The sequence below is a fragment of the Canis aureus genome, chromosome 3 (assembly GCF_053574225.1).
Source record: "Canis aureus isolate CA01 chromosome 3, VMU_Caureus_v.1.0, whole genome shotgun sequence".
Classification (NCBI taxonomy): domain Eukaryota; kingdom Metazoa; phylum Chordata; class Mammalia; order Carnivora; family Canidae; genus Canis; species Canis aureus.
This window is the reverse complement of record NC_135613.1, coordinates 43042170-43057051: the sequence shown is the minus strand read 5'-3', so window position 1 is coordinate 43057051 and position 14882 is coordinate 43042170. Positions and strand designations below refer to the sequence as shown.

Here is a 14882-nt window from a genome sequence, read left to right as displayed (position 1 = left end):
TTTGATAACTGATTGGCTTGACAAACAGGTACAGTAGGAGAAATCTTAGGATGATTTCATTACTGAAAATGGATACAGAAAATACTATAACAGTTATTTGCTAAATCATTTATTTGCTATAAATGCATAATTAATAATTGGCAAAAACAATAAGGAGGCACTTCTTACATTGTATTGGTTGGCTGAAAAGTCTTAGAACTATTTGTTTGTACAGAGATTCATCTTTAATCAGCATTCGGGCTGCTTCCAAATTCACTGGATTTTCTAGAACTGGATTAGAAAGCATAACCTATAAGAAAAAATATAAACATTCTTAAACTCTTTTGCTAGAACAAAAAGACAAGCCAACACATCCAACAGTAACAAGTGTTTATTACATGCCTACTCTGTATCCATCTGGAGACAGATACAAAGACAAATGAGACATGGCCCTTACTCTCAGGGAACTCTTGGTCTATCTTGGTTTTATTTTTTATTTATTTTGTATTTTTTAAATTTTTTTCTATCTTGGCTTTATACTGTTGTATATTCAAGAGCCAAATATTAGGATCAAAGTAAGCTACAAGTTCCTTCTTAGCCTATTCTTTTTTATCACATGAATTTTTTTTTAATTTTTATTTATTTATGATAGTCACACAGAGAGAGAGGCAGAGACATAGGCAGAGGGAGAAGCAGGCTCCATGCACCGAAAGCCCGACGTGGGATTCGATCCCGGGTCTCCAGGATCGCGCCCTGGGCCAAAGGCAGGCGCCAAACCACTGCGCCACCCAGGGATCCCTCACATGAATTTACATTTGATTTACATATAAAGGAAACTCAACATTAGGCAACACTGAAACATTTCCGTTAAAAAAATAAGTGTAATTTTTAACATAACATATTATTTAGGTCATGGATAAACAAATATATGTAGTAAGGCTATGTATACTTCAACATCCCTCCAGATTATTGAATGATTAATTTGGTATCTATAGTTTTCTATTGCTGCTGTAACCAATTAGCACAAATTTAGCAGCTTAACACAATACAAATTTATTATTTCACATTTTGGTAGGTGGGAAGTCTAAGGTGGTTAGTCTGGTTTCTCTTTTCCAGATTTAACAAGACTAAAATCAAAGTGCCAGCTGGTTACACTCTCATCAGAGGTTCTGAAAGAACGTTTCCAAGCTCAGGTTGTTTTTAGCTGAATTCAGTCCCTTATCTTTGTAGGACTGAGATCACTGTTTCCTTGCTGGCTGTTAGCTTGGGGCCATTCTTAGCTCCAAGAGGTCTCTTGCAGGTTACATTTGGACCCCAACATCTCACAGCAATTAAGGTATGAAAAATCCTTCTTATGCTTGGAATCTCTCTGCTGTTTCCTCCTGCCACATACATTCTCCTCCCATTCTATTTCTCTGACTGACTCTTCTGCTTTCCTCTCCTATTGTTAAGGGGGTCACATAATTACTTTGGGTCTGCCTCTATAATCCAGGATAACCTTCCTATTTTAAGGTCAGCTGATTAGTAACTGCAATTCCATCTGCAAAGCCCTTTAACAGCAGTAAGTAGATTAGATTGAATAACCAGAGGATGGAAGTCTTGGAGCAATATCTTTAAAATTCTGCCTGCTATAGTATATGTGCATCTAGACTAAATAGGGGTCCCAGAGTAACCAAAACTTTTCGGCCAGACCATGATCTTGTTTATCTAGCACCGCAAAATTATTATTTGCCCAAATTGCAAATATGTATTCAATAATTTCAGTATTCTGGATATTACAACATGCAAATTAGATAAGATGCAGCCAAGATAATAACTACTAGCACACCTAAGCATAGATGAAGGTCAAAATGGATAACTGTGACTTAAGTGTCATGGAAATGATGACACTCATCACTAATGAAAGCAATAATCTGTTGTCTGACATTTCAAAGGCAGTAAGAATTTACTGCTGTTATTTGAGTTTTCTGTTTGGAAAACACATTTGAGCTATATCTCCAAGAGTAAGTATTCTAAGTTGCTTAAATAAGGATTCAGTGTGGATTACACCAAACCTTTCAAAGTGGGTAGGAAGCAGATGAAATCTATCTTCAAGAACAAGTTTTTGGTCTTTAGCTGGAGTGATAATCCTACTCAGAGAGGCACATCTGGTAAAGTTTATTCAATAGTCTTCACATTGACACTGTGCCTAAGACCTTTTGATATTATGTGTACACAAGCTACTAAGTATACTTAATGATTTTTAATAACTGGAATATATTAAAATGTGTGAGTCAGACACCCTGCTAAAATAGTAAAAAGAAAAGGTCTAACTTTTATTTTTTAATATTTTACTTATTTATTCATGAGAGACACAGAGAGAGAGAGAGAGAGAGAGAGAGAGAGGCAGAGACACAGGCTGAGGGAGAAGCAGGCTCCATGCAGGGAGCCCATTGCAAGACTCAATCCAAGGACTCCAGGATCACGCCCTGGGCTGCAGGTGGCACTAAACCGCTGAGCCACTCAGGTGTCCCAGGTCCAACCTTTAAATGAGCCATGTCATGTGATAGTGTGGAACAACAAAGCAGCTTTCCAGAGGAAAAGTACAAAAAAACTGGAGCATTAGTAAACAACAGCAACAATAGGTACTATTTATAATTTCCAATTAGTTAAGGCCTGTGAATTTGGAATTCCTTTTATGGATGGTGTTGCTATTTATCTTTGCATTAAGTACAAGTGTTCTTATCATCTTCTGTAAGATTATAAAAGTTTTAGGAGATGATTGGTATATTTAGACTTTAAATTTTTTACACACCATTTCAAAAAGCCACTCCCCTGGAAAAAATGTGATCATTATACATAATCTCATCTATTTTCTTTTTTAAGATTTTGTTTCTTTATTCATGAGAGAGACACAGAGAGAGGCAGAGACACAGGCAGAGGGAGAAGCAGGCTCCTCGCAGGGAGCCCAATGTGGGAGTTGATCCTGAGTTCAGGATCATGCCCTGAGCCAAAGGCAGATGCTGAACCGCTGAGCCACCCAGGCGTCCCTATATCTCATCTATTATTCAAAGGGAAGTACTCAGAAATTATGGTTTATTCGTGTACTGTCCATTACAGTGGGCACAAGCCATATGTGGCTATTTAAATTGAAATTAAACAAAATACATGAAAAAAACAGTACTCCTCAGTAACACTAGCAACATTTCAAGGGCACAATAATCAAGTGACTAGTGCCTACTGTATTGGACAGCATAGATATTGGATATTTCTGTCAGCACAGAAAGGAAGCACTGGCCTTGAGAGGGCTATTAGATAGCCATTAAAATATTAGATTCAACAATAGGAAAATTGAGATAAAATGGTCAGTGAAAAATAGGTTAAATAATTTATACATATAAACCATAATTGGAACAAAGTAAAAAAAATTCAGGTTTATTTTTTCATTAATGTTATTTAGCATTTACTGTCAGCATTGTCCTGGGTATTGGAGATGAACTGGACCTGCTTCCTGACCTCAAGGAGTTTGTAGTCCAGTAAGGGAAGCTTGCAATCCAGTAGGGGAAGACAGGTAAGAAAACAGTATGTGTGTTACGGTATTATAGCCCTCTGACAGAAATTTCCTTCGAGTACCACGCAATGGGTGGGAGACAAAAGAAATCCCTCAAATACCAAAGCCATCAATTCGACCTCTGAAGAAAGTCCGGAAAGGCATCCCAGTGGAGGACTCATTGGCCCTGACTCTTCCAATGTAGGCAGCTGCTTCCCGGACAGACTGAGCAAAAGGGAAGGAGAAAATGAGTTGCCAGTCAGAAACTGGACTGAGCACTTTTTAAGATGCAAGACTCGCTTGGGTTTGTAACTTTAGAATTGAGAACTCTATAAATACTGTTTTTAAACTGGATTGAACCAAACACTGTGAGTGAAGAAAAGCATGAGATATAATAGGAATGGGGCTGCACTGTGCTGTTAGGGAGAGTCCGAAGCCCGGGTGTCAGGAAATAGAACTGACATTAACCTTGCAGTGAATGGGCAACTGAAAGATTACACAAAAATATGGGAGAAAATATTAGCAGGAAATGCTAATCACATTAGGGTTGGGGTTTTTCTTTATAACTTTCAGTGATTTTCTTTTCCTTTCTATTTTTTTTTTTTTTAAATTAGAGAGAGAGAGAGAACCAGTGCACGAGGGTGGGGAGGGGAAAGCGAGAAGGAAGAAGAGAGAAAAGTCTAAGCAGGCTCCCTGCTGAGCACAGAGCTGTGAAACAACGTTTTACTTTTTTTTTTTTTTTTTTTAAGATTTATTTATGTGGGACACCTGGGTGGCTCAGCGGTTAAGCGTCTGCCTTTGGCTCAGGGCATGATCCTGGAGTCCTGGGATTGGGTCGCATGTCGGGCTTCCTGCATGGGGCCTGCTTCTCCCTCTGCCTGTGTCTCTGTCTCTCTCATGAATAAATAGGTAAAATCTTAAAAAAAAAAAAAAAAGTTAAAAAAAAAAGAGATTTTATTTATGCATTTTAGAGAGGGAAGGAGGGGCAAAGGGAGAGAGAGAATCTCAAGCAGGCTCCATGCCCAGTGCGGAGCCTGACTTGAGGCTTGATCTCACAACCCTGAGATCATGACCTGAGCTGGAATAGAGCCAGATACTTAATTGACTAAGTTACCAGGAACCTTCAGTTTTACTATTCTTAAGGCAGATTCTAATTCAGGTGGAATAGACAGAAATAGGACTCAAGTTGAAGGAATCCAAAAGATCAACCCCAGATATTTGCAAATTATGTTCACTTACTTTAGATTTTGCTCAAATGTCTCTTCCCAAACATGACCTAGCACATGTAGGTGCTCAGCACATATTTGCAGAGTGAATGAGTGAATATATTTGAACACTTAATCTTTAAAAAAGACTGCTTTCCTCGGTGCACTAAGATGGCTAGACAGAAAATTTTTTTTCAGAAATAAAAAATGGGATTTGTATTATAATTCTATATGTTTGAGAGAATTCAGTTAAGCCAGAATATGTAAGTATTCTAGATAATCAAATTTAATAGATTATCTTCAGATAATATTAATGAGTAGGTACATGGAAACATTACTGAGCTGGATTATAGGTGGTCAAAGCAAGTGCTATTAAAATAATTTATTTTAGGACCAGATGAGAAAGGAGGTTCATTGAGGGTCAGAAATAACACAACACTGAGGCATGCTTCTAAGGACAATGTGTGAATCCAGGGGCAAAGGAGCATTCCAGAGACAGGTATCAATCTGAGAGGAAGACACAATCCCTGCTTTAATTGTTCACTGGGTTTGATATGAAAGTTTACAAAAGAGAAAGTAGCAAAGGATAAAGCTGAACATTTTAAATTGTAGCTATCTGATTCACCTTTCTGAGGAAGGCAACACTCATGAATGAGGAAAGATCCATTTCCGATATTATGAAGTCAAGTTAGAAGCCAAAAGAAAACTTAAGACTATATTTCTAAAATTGAAACCATCCAGTTCTTTTTTTTTCCCCAAAGATTTTATTTATTTATGAGAGACAGAGACAGATACACAGGCAGAGGGAGAAGCAGGCTCCATGCAGGGAGCCTGACATGGGACTCCATCCTGGGTCTGTCTCCAGGATCATGCCCTGAGCTGAAGGTGGCTCTAAACCACTGAGCCACCTGGGCTGCCCCTATCCAGTTCTTTTTTTAAATAAAATATGTATTCTTTCATTGTAAAGGGCCTTAACTATCAATTTCACTTTAAAATAATAATCTTTCTAAGTTCTACTTTATAGCCTTGGTATAAAATTTCTATTGATTTAAAAAAGCTTATTCAAATCCTTCAAACAAACAAAAAAACAAATCCTTCAAACATTTAAATATTCATTGCACATCTTATTCCTTATATTTTGAGTAACTGGGATAATTGACAGAATTAAAGAGTGTTATATTAATCTCTTCTTACCTGGAGAGCAAGTAAGATGCTGCTCAATGTATAGTTTGTATTCCACTTTTCAGGGTCATCCAAAAAATCTATACAGACTCGACCAGTATTTTGATCTACTGCATTAAAATAACACATGAATATTGACACATGTCATAAAATTATTTAAGATTTATGAACATCAAAATATCATAGGCAAAATCAGAAAGCAAAAGACAAAGCAGAAAAGTATTTTCAGTGAAGATGACGGATAGCTGATATAGTGTAGCTATTAAAAGCATGGGCTTTGGTATAAGATACACAGAGATCTGAATGTTGACTCCCTGACTTGTCAGCTCTGCAATGTTGAGCAATTTAATTTCACTTCTCTAGGTCTAACTTTCCTAATATGTGAAATGGGGATATGATGAAAGTACCTTCCATCACTGAAAAGAACTTAAAAATATTTAATAGAGTACCTGATGTCTAGCAACTTCCCCCCAAGTGATAGGTATCATTTTAATAACTGTCTTATTGATATATAAAAAAACTTCAGCAAATGAATAAGGGAAACATTTCTGCTATATTTTTAAAGTTTTTATTTATTTATTCATGAGAGCGGCAAAGACACAGGCAGAGGGAGGAGAAGCAGGCTCCATGCAGGAGTCTGATGTGTGACTTGATCCCGGAACTCCAGGATCACGTCCTGAGCCAAAGGTAGGTGCTCAATCGCTGAGCCACTCAGGCATCCCACATTTCTACTCTAATAGGAAAATCTTGCAATAAAAAGTTAACTAAAAAGAAAATTTTGAGAAGGTGAAAAGAGAGGTGTTGGATTTGACACTGTACTGTAAAACTACAATAATGATAATTGCAGCGTGGGACATGAGATTAAACAATGTGGTAAGAGCCTTTAGAAACAAATCCTGGCCAAAAAAAAAAAAGAAAAAAGAAAAAGAAAAAGAAAAAGAAAAAGAAACAAATCCTGGCATGTATTAAAATTGTTGTATGTTAAAAAATAAATAAAATAAAATAAAACTGTTGTATGTTAAAAGTGCAATGATGACTCAGCAGCAAAAGAAGAGTATCAACAAATGGCATTAACAAGTGCTGTGAGGGCACCTGGGTGGTTAAGTAAGTGGTAGAGCATCTGCCTTTGGCTCAGGGTGGGATCCCCTGGTCCTGGGTCCTCCCCCACAGGGAGCCTGCTTCTTCCTCTACCTATGTCTCTGCCTCTCTCTCTCTCTGTCTCTCATGAATGGAAAAATAAAATCTTTAAAAACAACAAGTGCTGTGCAAACTACTCATTGTCCTCAGGTTAGGCTTCCTTTCTTCCATCTCTTCTGGAATAAGGAGCACTATGTCTGCTCCCACCCTCACCCCCAGTCTCCATCCCTGTGGTTTTAGATAAATACGTGGTTGCCCATATTTTCCCCAGCCTTTCCTCCAGCAAGATGTGGCTATGTAACTATGCTGTAATCGTGGGATTTCAGCGGAAGGAAAGTGTGCAATTTCTAGATCATACTTCCTGAAGGAAGCTGTTCTGCCTTGTCTTTTCCTCTTCCCACTGGCTGGAAATGGCCACAGAGTAAAGTCTTACATCCAAAAATGATACCTGCACATTGAGGATGGTGAAACCTCTCTGCCAGCTTTGTTCTATTATACACAGAGCAGAAAGATACATAGAAGCTTGGCCTATGCCCTAACACAATTAATTAAATCAGTATTTTTTTAAATGGAGTTAAATGAGAAAAATAAGACTATGTAATAACTAAAAGAATATTAAAATGATGATTTGATTGTGTTTGGGGGAAACAATCATCTAAGTTTAAAGGTAACTGCAAGGGCAGCCTGGGTGGCTCAGGGGTTTAGCACCGCCTTCGGCCCAGGGCCTGATCCTGGAGGCCTGGGATTGAGTCCTACGTCGGGCTCCCTGAGACATGAAAAAATGTTTAACTCACAAGTATTCAAAGATGAGCTTGTTAAAATTAACATTGAGATTCTTATCAAATTGGCAAAAAAAAAAATGTCTTTGAAGTTTCAATGCTCAAATTTGGAGTGCTAAAATGAGGACTTTAGACACAGTGACTGGTAGAAGTGTAAAAAACATCCCAAAAGGGAACTTGGCTTTAGGCCTCTAAAGAGAACTATATAGAGCCATCCTTTGCAGTTTGGGGACTAATAAATAATACTCTTCTCCTCTCAAGCTTATGGATAAGGAGACAGACCTAAGTGTTGAAAGATGTAAGTGAAAAGATATCAGCTTTACTGTAGGTAAGACTGAATTGGAAAATGCATGTGATCTGTGGCCTTCATTGAGCTCCACAAAAGCTTCCTGCCCCCCTTTCCCCCGCCGCTTTGAACTAAACACCCAAACTGGTGGCCTACTTGTGTCCTGCCTGGAGAAAGAGAGAGGCCACCCATTCTAAGGGAAGACTGGTAGGAAAGAAAGTGCTGAGCCACAAATGTTCACTTTTTTCTCCTATTTCCCCAACAAGTAAGTCACTCAAGGACTGAGGGAGGGAAAGAAGAAAAATCACAGGTTTTCTGTACTTTCCCTTCTAGAGACAGAGGTTCTCTGTACTCTGTGGAAATGGAAGGTATAAGGACTCAGGGATGAGAGCACTGACCTCTCACTACATTTAACTGGTGACTCCACAGGTGTTTATGTTAAGCAAGTAATAGCAAATGTACACAGTAAATTGTGTACCATTAATTTAATTTTATCCCTTAAAAATAAGTTTTTTTTTTAAAGATTTTTATTTACTTATTCATGAAAGACACAGAGAGAAAGGCAGAGACACAGGCAGAGGGAGAAGTAGGCTCCCTGCGGGGAGCCTGATGCAGCACTCGATCCCAGGACCCCAGGATCATGCCCTGAGCAGAAGGCAGATGCTCAACAACTAAGCCACCCAGATGCGCCCAAAATAAGTTTTAGTTACAAACTAATAATGTACTTGGAAAAAAATTATATAAATATACATAAAGTAAAATATGAAACCTCCCTTGCCTATTATGCCACTCTTTAGAGTTATTATCAGTTGGCCTGGAGGTGCCTAGGTGGCTCCGTCAGTTAAGCATCTGAGTCTTGGTTTCAGCTCAGGTCATGATCCCAGGTCCTTGGGATCAAGCCTTGCATCAGACTCCCCCTCTGCCCCTCCCCGCTATTCATGCACTCTCTCTCTCCAAAATAAATAAATAAAATCTGTAAAAAAATAAATTTACCAGTTGGTCTATACAAATATACATATAGACGTGTATAACTGTATTGTTTTTATTTTTTATTAAATGGAATTATATCTTACATATTCTCTGAAGTTTTTTTCATCTAACAATAAACATCAGCATTTTTATAGACATATTTATGAAAAAATACTGGAGCACCAGCTCTATGCCAGGTAGTGAATATTCTAGGAATACAGCAGTGACCAAAAAGTCTAGCTTTATATATCCACCTTGTTATGTATATAGCTGTTAAGATATTTTACTTAAAAATTCCTATATTAATGGACACTGAGATTATTTCCCTTTTCCCTATTTTCAAAATTTTTACTGGGAACAAGCATCTTTAAATATGAAACATACTCTTCCACACTGTGCTAGTTTATCTATGGAATAATTTATAAACACAGGATTACAGGGATTTAGGGCTATTTGCATTTTACAGCTGATTAGAAGCTGCCAAACTGCTTCCCAAAAAGGTCACACTAAGGTTATCATTATGTCAGAGTTTTTAACATTTTGCAAACATAAACGATGAATCATAATTGTTTTAATATGCATTCATTTTCTTACTAGTGAGGCTGAATATCTTTATGTTTATTTTTGTTATGTTTCTTCTATCAAATGTTCGTTTATAACCTTTGCCTGCTTTTTTATTGCTTTATTTTTTTCTTATTGATTCTTAAGCATTCTTTACATGTTGTAAGTATTCTATTTTACACATTGCAAATATTGTCCCTTTGTTTGAAAAAGTCGATGTATTTTGTCTGTTTATAATATTGTTGGCTGTAGAACTTTTTAAAAGTTTAGTAGTTGTCATGCTTTTTTTTCATAGTTTCTAGGTTTTATCATATTTAGAAAAGCCTTCCTCACCAAGTTGATTAAAAATTCTATTCAATTTTCTACCTTTTTAGTATCTAAAACTTTTAGACTTTTTGATACATCAGGAATTCATTTTGTGTATAACTTCAATAGCAACCTAACTCATTTCTTTCTAATGTTAATTTGTCAGTGCATTTTTTTATCATTGGATAAATCAGAGCCAATGAGAATACTGAATACAAAAAGTTAAGTTTATCATTTAGTCATTAAAAATAACCTTTTGAAGAATGTTTAGTAATGCAGAAATAAACATGTCACTTTATAAACTTCACATGTAGTCCTTAAACTATCCAAAAGAAATACATTTTTTTACTATGTATATAGTAAAAAAAAAATTGTTTAAAAGTTAAGAGGAACAGCTCTCTGAATTTGGATTCAAGGTGATAATTTTTTTCTGTCTTTTTATATTTTCCCCAATAACCATGCTTACTAATATAACCATAACAAGGTTGTTAAAAAGAAACATTTCTTAAAGATTTTATTTATTGATTTGAGAGATGGAGTGGGGAGGAACAGAGGGAGAGAGAGAGGGAGAAGCAGGCTTCCCACTGAGCGGGGAGCCCCAAGTAGGGCTCAATCCCAGAACCCTGGGATCATGACCTGAGCCCAAGGCAGATGCTTAAAGAACTCAGCCATCCAGGTGCCCCAAAAAGAAACATTATTAAACACTTATAAGGAACAAGGATAATAGGGACAGAATCCCAATGATAAAAATCTCATTTGGTCCTTACCATTTGGATGAAAAGGAATTGTTATGAATTTCACAACTGGAGGGACAAAATTGTACTGTGATGTAAAATTTATTGTCAGTTCGAAGAATAATCCTATAATAAAGAAACAAACATTTTTACTAAAGCATCATGTTGTACCGATTAACTGAAACCTGAAGATTCTCTATAGTTTAGCCTCTGAGGTCCCGAGAGTTTAATAAGTAAATTGGATCACAGGGTACATAGAGTCCTCTAGATAATTTCATAGACTCCTCACAGTCTAATCTGTATTTTCAGTCTGTTTCCCACCAGGCCTTTTCATCCACTAACTCCATCCCTGAACACCCGCCCCTTTCACTGTATTGCTCTTATTTACTGAACTCACTCTTCCAGAACCGTCTCTTGTTTATAAGCTTTTGCCATGCTGTTTACTCAGACTGAATTTCCTTTCCCTTCTAAATCTGACAAACTCTTACCTGTTCTTCAGGACTCAACTCAAACGTTACTTCCTTGAGAAGCCAGCCGGTTCCTGACTTTCCAAGGCAAAATTAACTAATCCACTTTCTTCTCAGCATTCAAGACCCATTAATAGCACATGTTAGATGTACTGTAATTAGCCACTGACATTTTTCTCCCCTACTTCACTCAACAACTCTATTTTGTCAATCCACAAAGAAAGAGTGCATGGCCATTAAAGTTTATAGTGGCCCAGTCTTCTTGAGAATTTGACTTATGAAAATTTTGGGAAAAATCATAAAGGACAAAAATGAGAGATAACTGTGGGATTTTTATGCAAGTAGAAATTTTTATACCTATTCTTTGATTTCATGGAAGACTTACATGATATTCCCAAATGATATGCTTTATTGCATCTGCTTCTTAAAAAGTGTAATGACATTAAAATTTGGCATAAGGGAAAATTCAAACCTAAAATTCCCATCTACATTGACAAGTGACAAGAAATTAAGCCACATGATGAAAAAATAACATGAATTCCTCTGGAAATCTAGAGAATTTATATACCGTAATCTTATTATACATGTAAAGAAGATAGGCTAATAATGGTATAAAGACTTTTAAGGGGATCCCTGGGTGGCTCAGCGGTTTAGCGCCTGCCTTCAGTCCAGAGCGTGATCCTGGAGTCCCGCGATCGAGTCCCATGTCGAGCTCCCGGCAGGGAACCTGCTTCTCTCTCTGCCTGTGTCTCTGTCCCCCCCCCCCCCCCGCCGTCTATCATAAGTAAATAAAATCTTAAAAAAAAAAAGACTTTTAAAAAGTAAATTGGTTTTGAAAATACAGACCATGCCAAAATGTATTCTGTAGACCTTCAATATTGGCTCCCCATTCCATCAGATCTTCACTTACAGGAAAGGCAGTAATACCCTTTAGTTTAAAAAAAAAAAATCAAAGCAGAAGTAAACGTTAAATTTTGCAGCTTTGAAAGTCAGATGTCAAGTTATAATGAATTCCAGAAACTCCACATTTTCTTTTCCTGATAAATTTATTTGTTGATTTGGGAAGATGTTATATATTTTATATTGTCTGATTACGCAGAAGTTAAGGTAGATTCCAAGAAATGCATACAACAATAAATTCATAATAAATCATAAGCATGAAAATCACAAGTGGGACTACAAAGCCAAGATTGAGATGTGGCTTATATAAATCAATAGCCAACTGAAGATTCCAAACAGAAAAGAAGGAAATAGTTGGAAAGATGCATCTTCAAAGCTTCAAAAAACTATATGGATGCTCTATGGAGGGCATGAAGAAAAGTTTCATTAAGAAAGACACAACTCCAAAATTACTCTGTGTATAAAAATAAAATTTTCTTTCACTTGAGTTAATGTCCCAATGGAGGGATGACAATCTATTTCATGGAAAAGTTTATCATTTATGCTGAGGGATACAGTTAGATACAGTCAGCAAATATTTCTGAGCAACCAACATAGTTATTAAGTATGTTAAATGCTGGGGACATCTGGGTGGATCATCAGTGGTTGAGTGTCTGCCTTTGGCTCAGGGTGTGATCCTGAGGTCCTGGGATCGAGTCCCACGTCGGGCTACCTGCATGGAGCCTGCTTCTCTCTCTGCCTGTGTCTCTGCCTCTCTGTGTCTCTCATGAATAAATAATAATTTTAAAAGTATATTAAATGCTAGTCTGGATAAACATTTTATCTCTATTATCTACATTTTTTATAGTTACATATCACGTTCTCTCTTCAGCAAATTCTCTTTTACCAGAGAACTACAGAGTTCAGGTAGAGCAGAAACAACATTAAGTATTAGGTTCGAACATCTTGGATGTTTGTTGTTGGACTCAAGAGTTGTTCCTAACATCTCCAGTGAAGACAACACTTCTACAGCAGGGATGGAAATAGAACAGTGCCCGTGAACTACCTACACCTGAAGCAAGTGTTGGTAGTCCTCGAAGCCCTCCCTCCAAGGTGGCTTTCTTTCTGTTCTCTTAAGCACTCCCTCCCCGCCTTCCCTTTTTTATTCTCCACACCATAAGCGACACACATAGCCTGTCGCACTTATGGACCTCACTGTGGGGGGATTCCCGGCAAAGCCTTCCTCTGTGTTGTAATTATAAAGGAAAGGCACCTAGGCGTTATATCTGATAGCCTTGGGTGGAAAAAAGTGCCTTAGACAGCGAGTAGTAGAACTTAAGAGCAAGGGCTTTGGGATCAGAAAACCCTGGGATGGGATCCTGGGGCCAAATTTTTACTGAGCCTTTCTGGGACTTAGGCTTCTGGTAGATAAAACCAAACACTACTTATTTAATAATGTAATTCATGAGCACACCCTGTCTCTACTAATCACTACCTGATATTCGAGGTTTAAATACACACAAATTACCACAATGTGCTCCATATTTTTAACTATTATGATTATGAAGTAATAATTCTTATTAAAAAGTAGATTCTGGGCAGCCCCGGTGGCCCAGCGGTTTAGCGCCGCCTTCAGCCCAGGGCGTGATCCTGGAGTCCTGGGATCGAGTCCCACATCGGGCTCCCTGCATGGAGCCCGCTTCTCCCTCTGCCTGTGTCCCTGCCTCTCTCTCTGTGTGTGTCTCTCATGAGTAAATAAGTAAAATCTTTAAAATAATAATAATTATTATTATTATAAAAAGTGCAATCGATTCATTAATAATACTGCCGTGGCAAATTAGGTCTAACTAAATTATGCCTTACAGAATAAACACGGATCAAAATGCTTTTAAAAACCTGTACCCCAGAGGCACCTGGGTGGCTCAGAGGTTGAGCTGCTCTGCCTTTGCCTCAGGTGGTCACCCTGGGGTCTGGGATCGAGTCCTGCGTCGGGCTCCCTGCATGGAGCCTGCTTCTCCCTCTGCCTGTGTCTCTGCCTCTGTGTCGCTCATGAACAAATAAATAAAATCTTAAAACAAAAAAACAAAAAACCTCGTACTCCCAACAAAACACACCTCTCCAGGTTCCCACACTCACCTTAAAATCGTTCTCCTTCAACTCTTGGAAGTCTCTCTCCAGCAAGAAGTAAGCTCTGCAGTGCATGATAAGGCTCTGGCACCCGTCCCCACACTCCTAGGCTTCACTCGGAGACAGATGCCTGAGACTTTGGGTCGCTCGGCACACCTGGCCAGCTCACAATGACTTGTTTCCTAGAGCCCCAGAAGGCTCTGTCCTCCCGAGGGAAGCGGCTCTAAGCTGGACTTACAACAGTGACTTACTTTCCTTTTCTCCTCTGACTCCACCAAACTTCCCCAACGGCGGCGTGTCACGCGGCGCCAGCCCACAGCCCAGCCTCAAGGCAGACGGGGGGGGGAGCACCTGGGCCAACCCGTGAGGTGCGTGCATGACGCGGGGACGCCCGGCGGAGCGCAGGGCCGCACGGTTGAAGTTAGGGAGCGCGGTTAGGCTACGCCTCACAGGTGTCGCCAGGCGCCCGCCTCCCGGGAGGTCGCAAATTGGTTGCTAAGCGACAAGACCCTGAGGGAAAGTTGTGGCACTTGGCCGCCCCGCATCCAATCAGCGACGGGGGGCGGGCCTCTGGAAACCCTCGCAGCCAATCGTCTAACCGTTTCACTTTGACAGGCTGTGAGATCCGTTGTCAAGGCAACACCCGCCCGCCCCCTCACCACGCCGACTCAGTCCAACAACGTGGAGTGTACCCAGCTAGTGTAAGACGGTGGGGATAAAGCCCTGGGATCTTTCAGAAGCC

General features: G+C 38.9%; 1 protein-coding gene across 13 annotated transcripts in view; it reads right to left on the bottom strand.

The window, feature by feature from the left end:
* UBE2U (ubiquitin conjugating enzyme E2 U) overlaps window positions 1-14646 on the bottom strand; it is a 49221-nt gene extending 34575 nt beyond the window's left edge. The window contains exons 1-5 of one of the 13 annotated variants that reach the window (XR_013376410.1): window positions 14150-14642; window positions 11981-12062; window positions 10701-10793; window positions 5908-6005; window positions 169-289 (exon numbers count right to left, since the gene is read on the bottom strand). Coding sequence is in view for 12 of the 13 variants with exons in the window: in XM_077892126.1 (XP_077748252.1) it covers window positions 169-289; window positions 5908-6005; window positions 10701-10793; window positions 11981-12062; window positions 14150-14215 (460 nt within the window). In the remaining variant the exon portion in view is untranslated. Of the gene's footprint in view, window positions 1-168; window positions 290-5907; window positions 6006-10700; window positions 10794-11980; window positions 12063-14149 lie in introns of all 13 variants that reach the window. The other 12 variants (XM_077892126.1, XM_077892127.1, XM_077892120.1 and 9 more) reach the window with 12 other exon arrangements.
* Window positions 14647-14882: the final 236 nt, after the last annotated feature.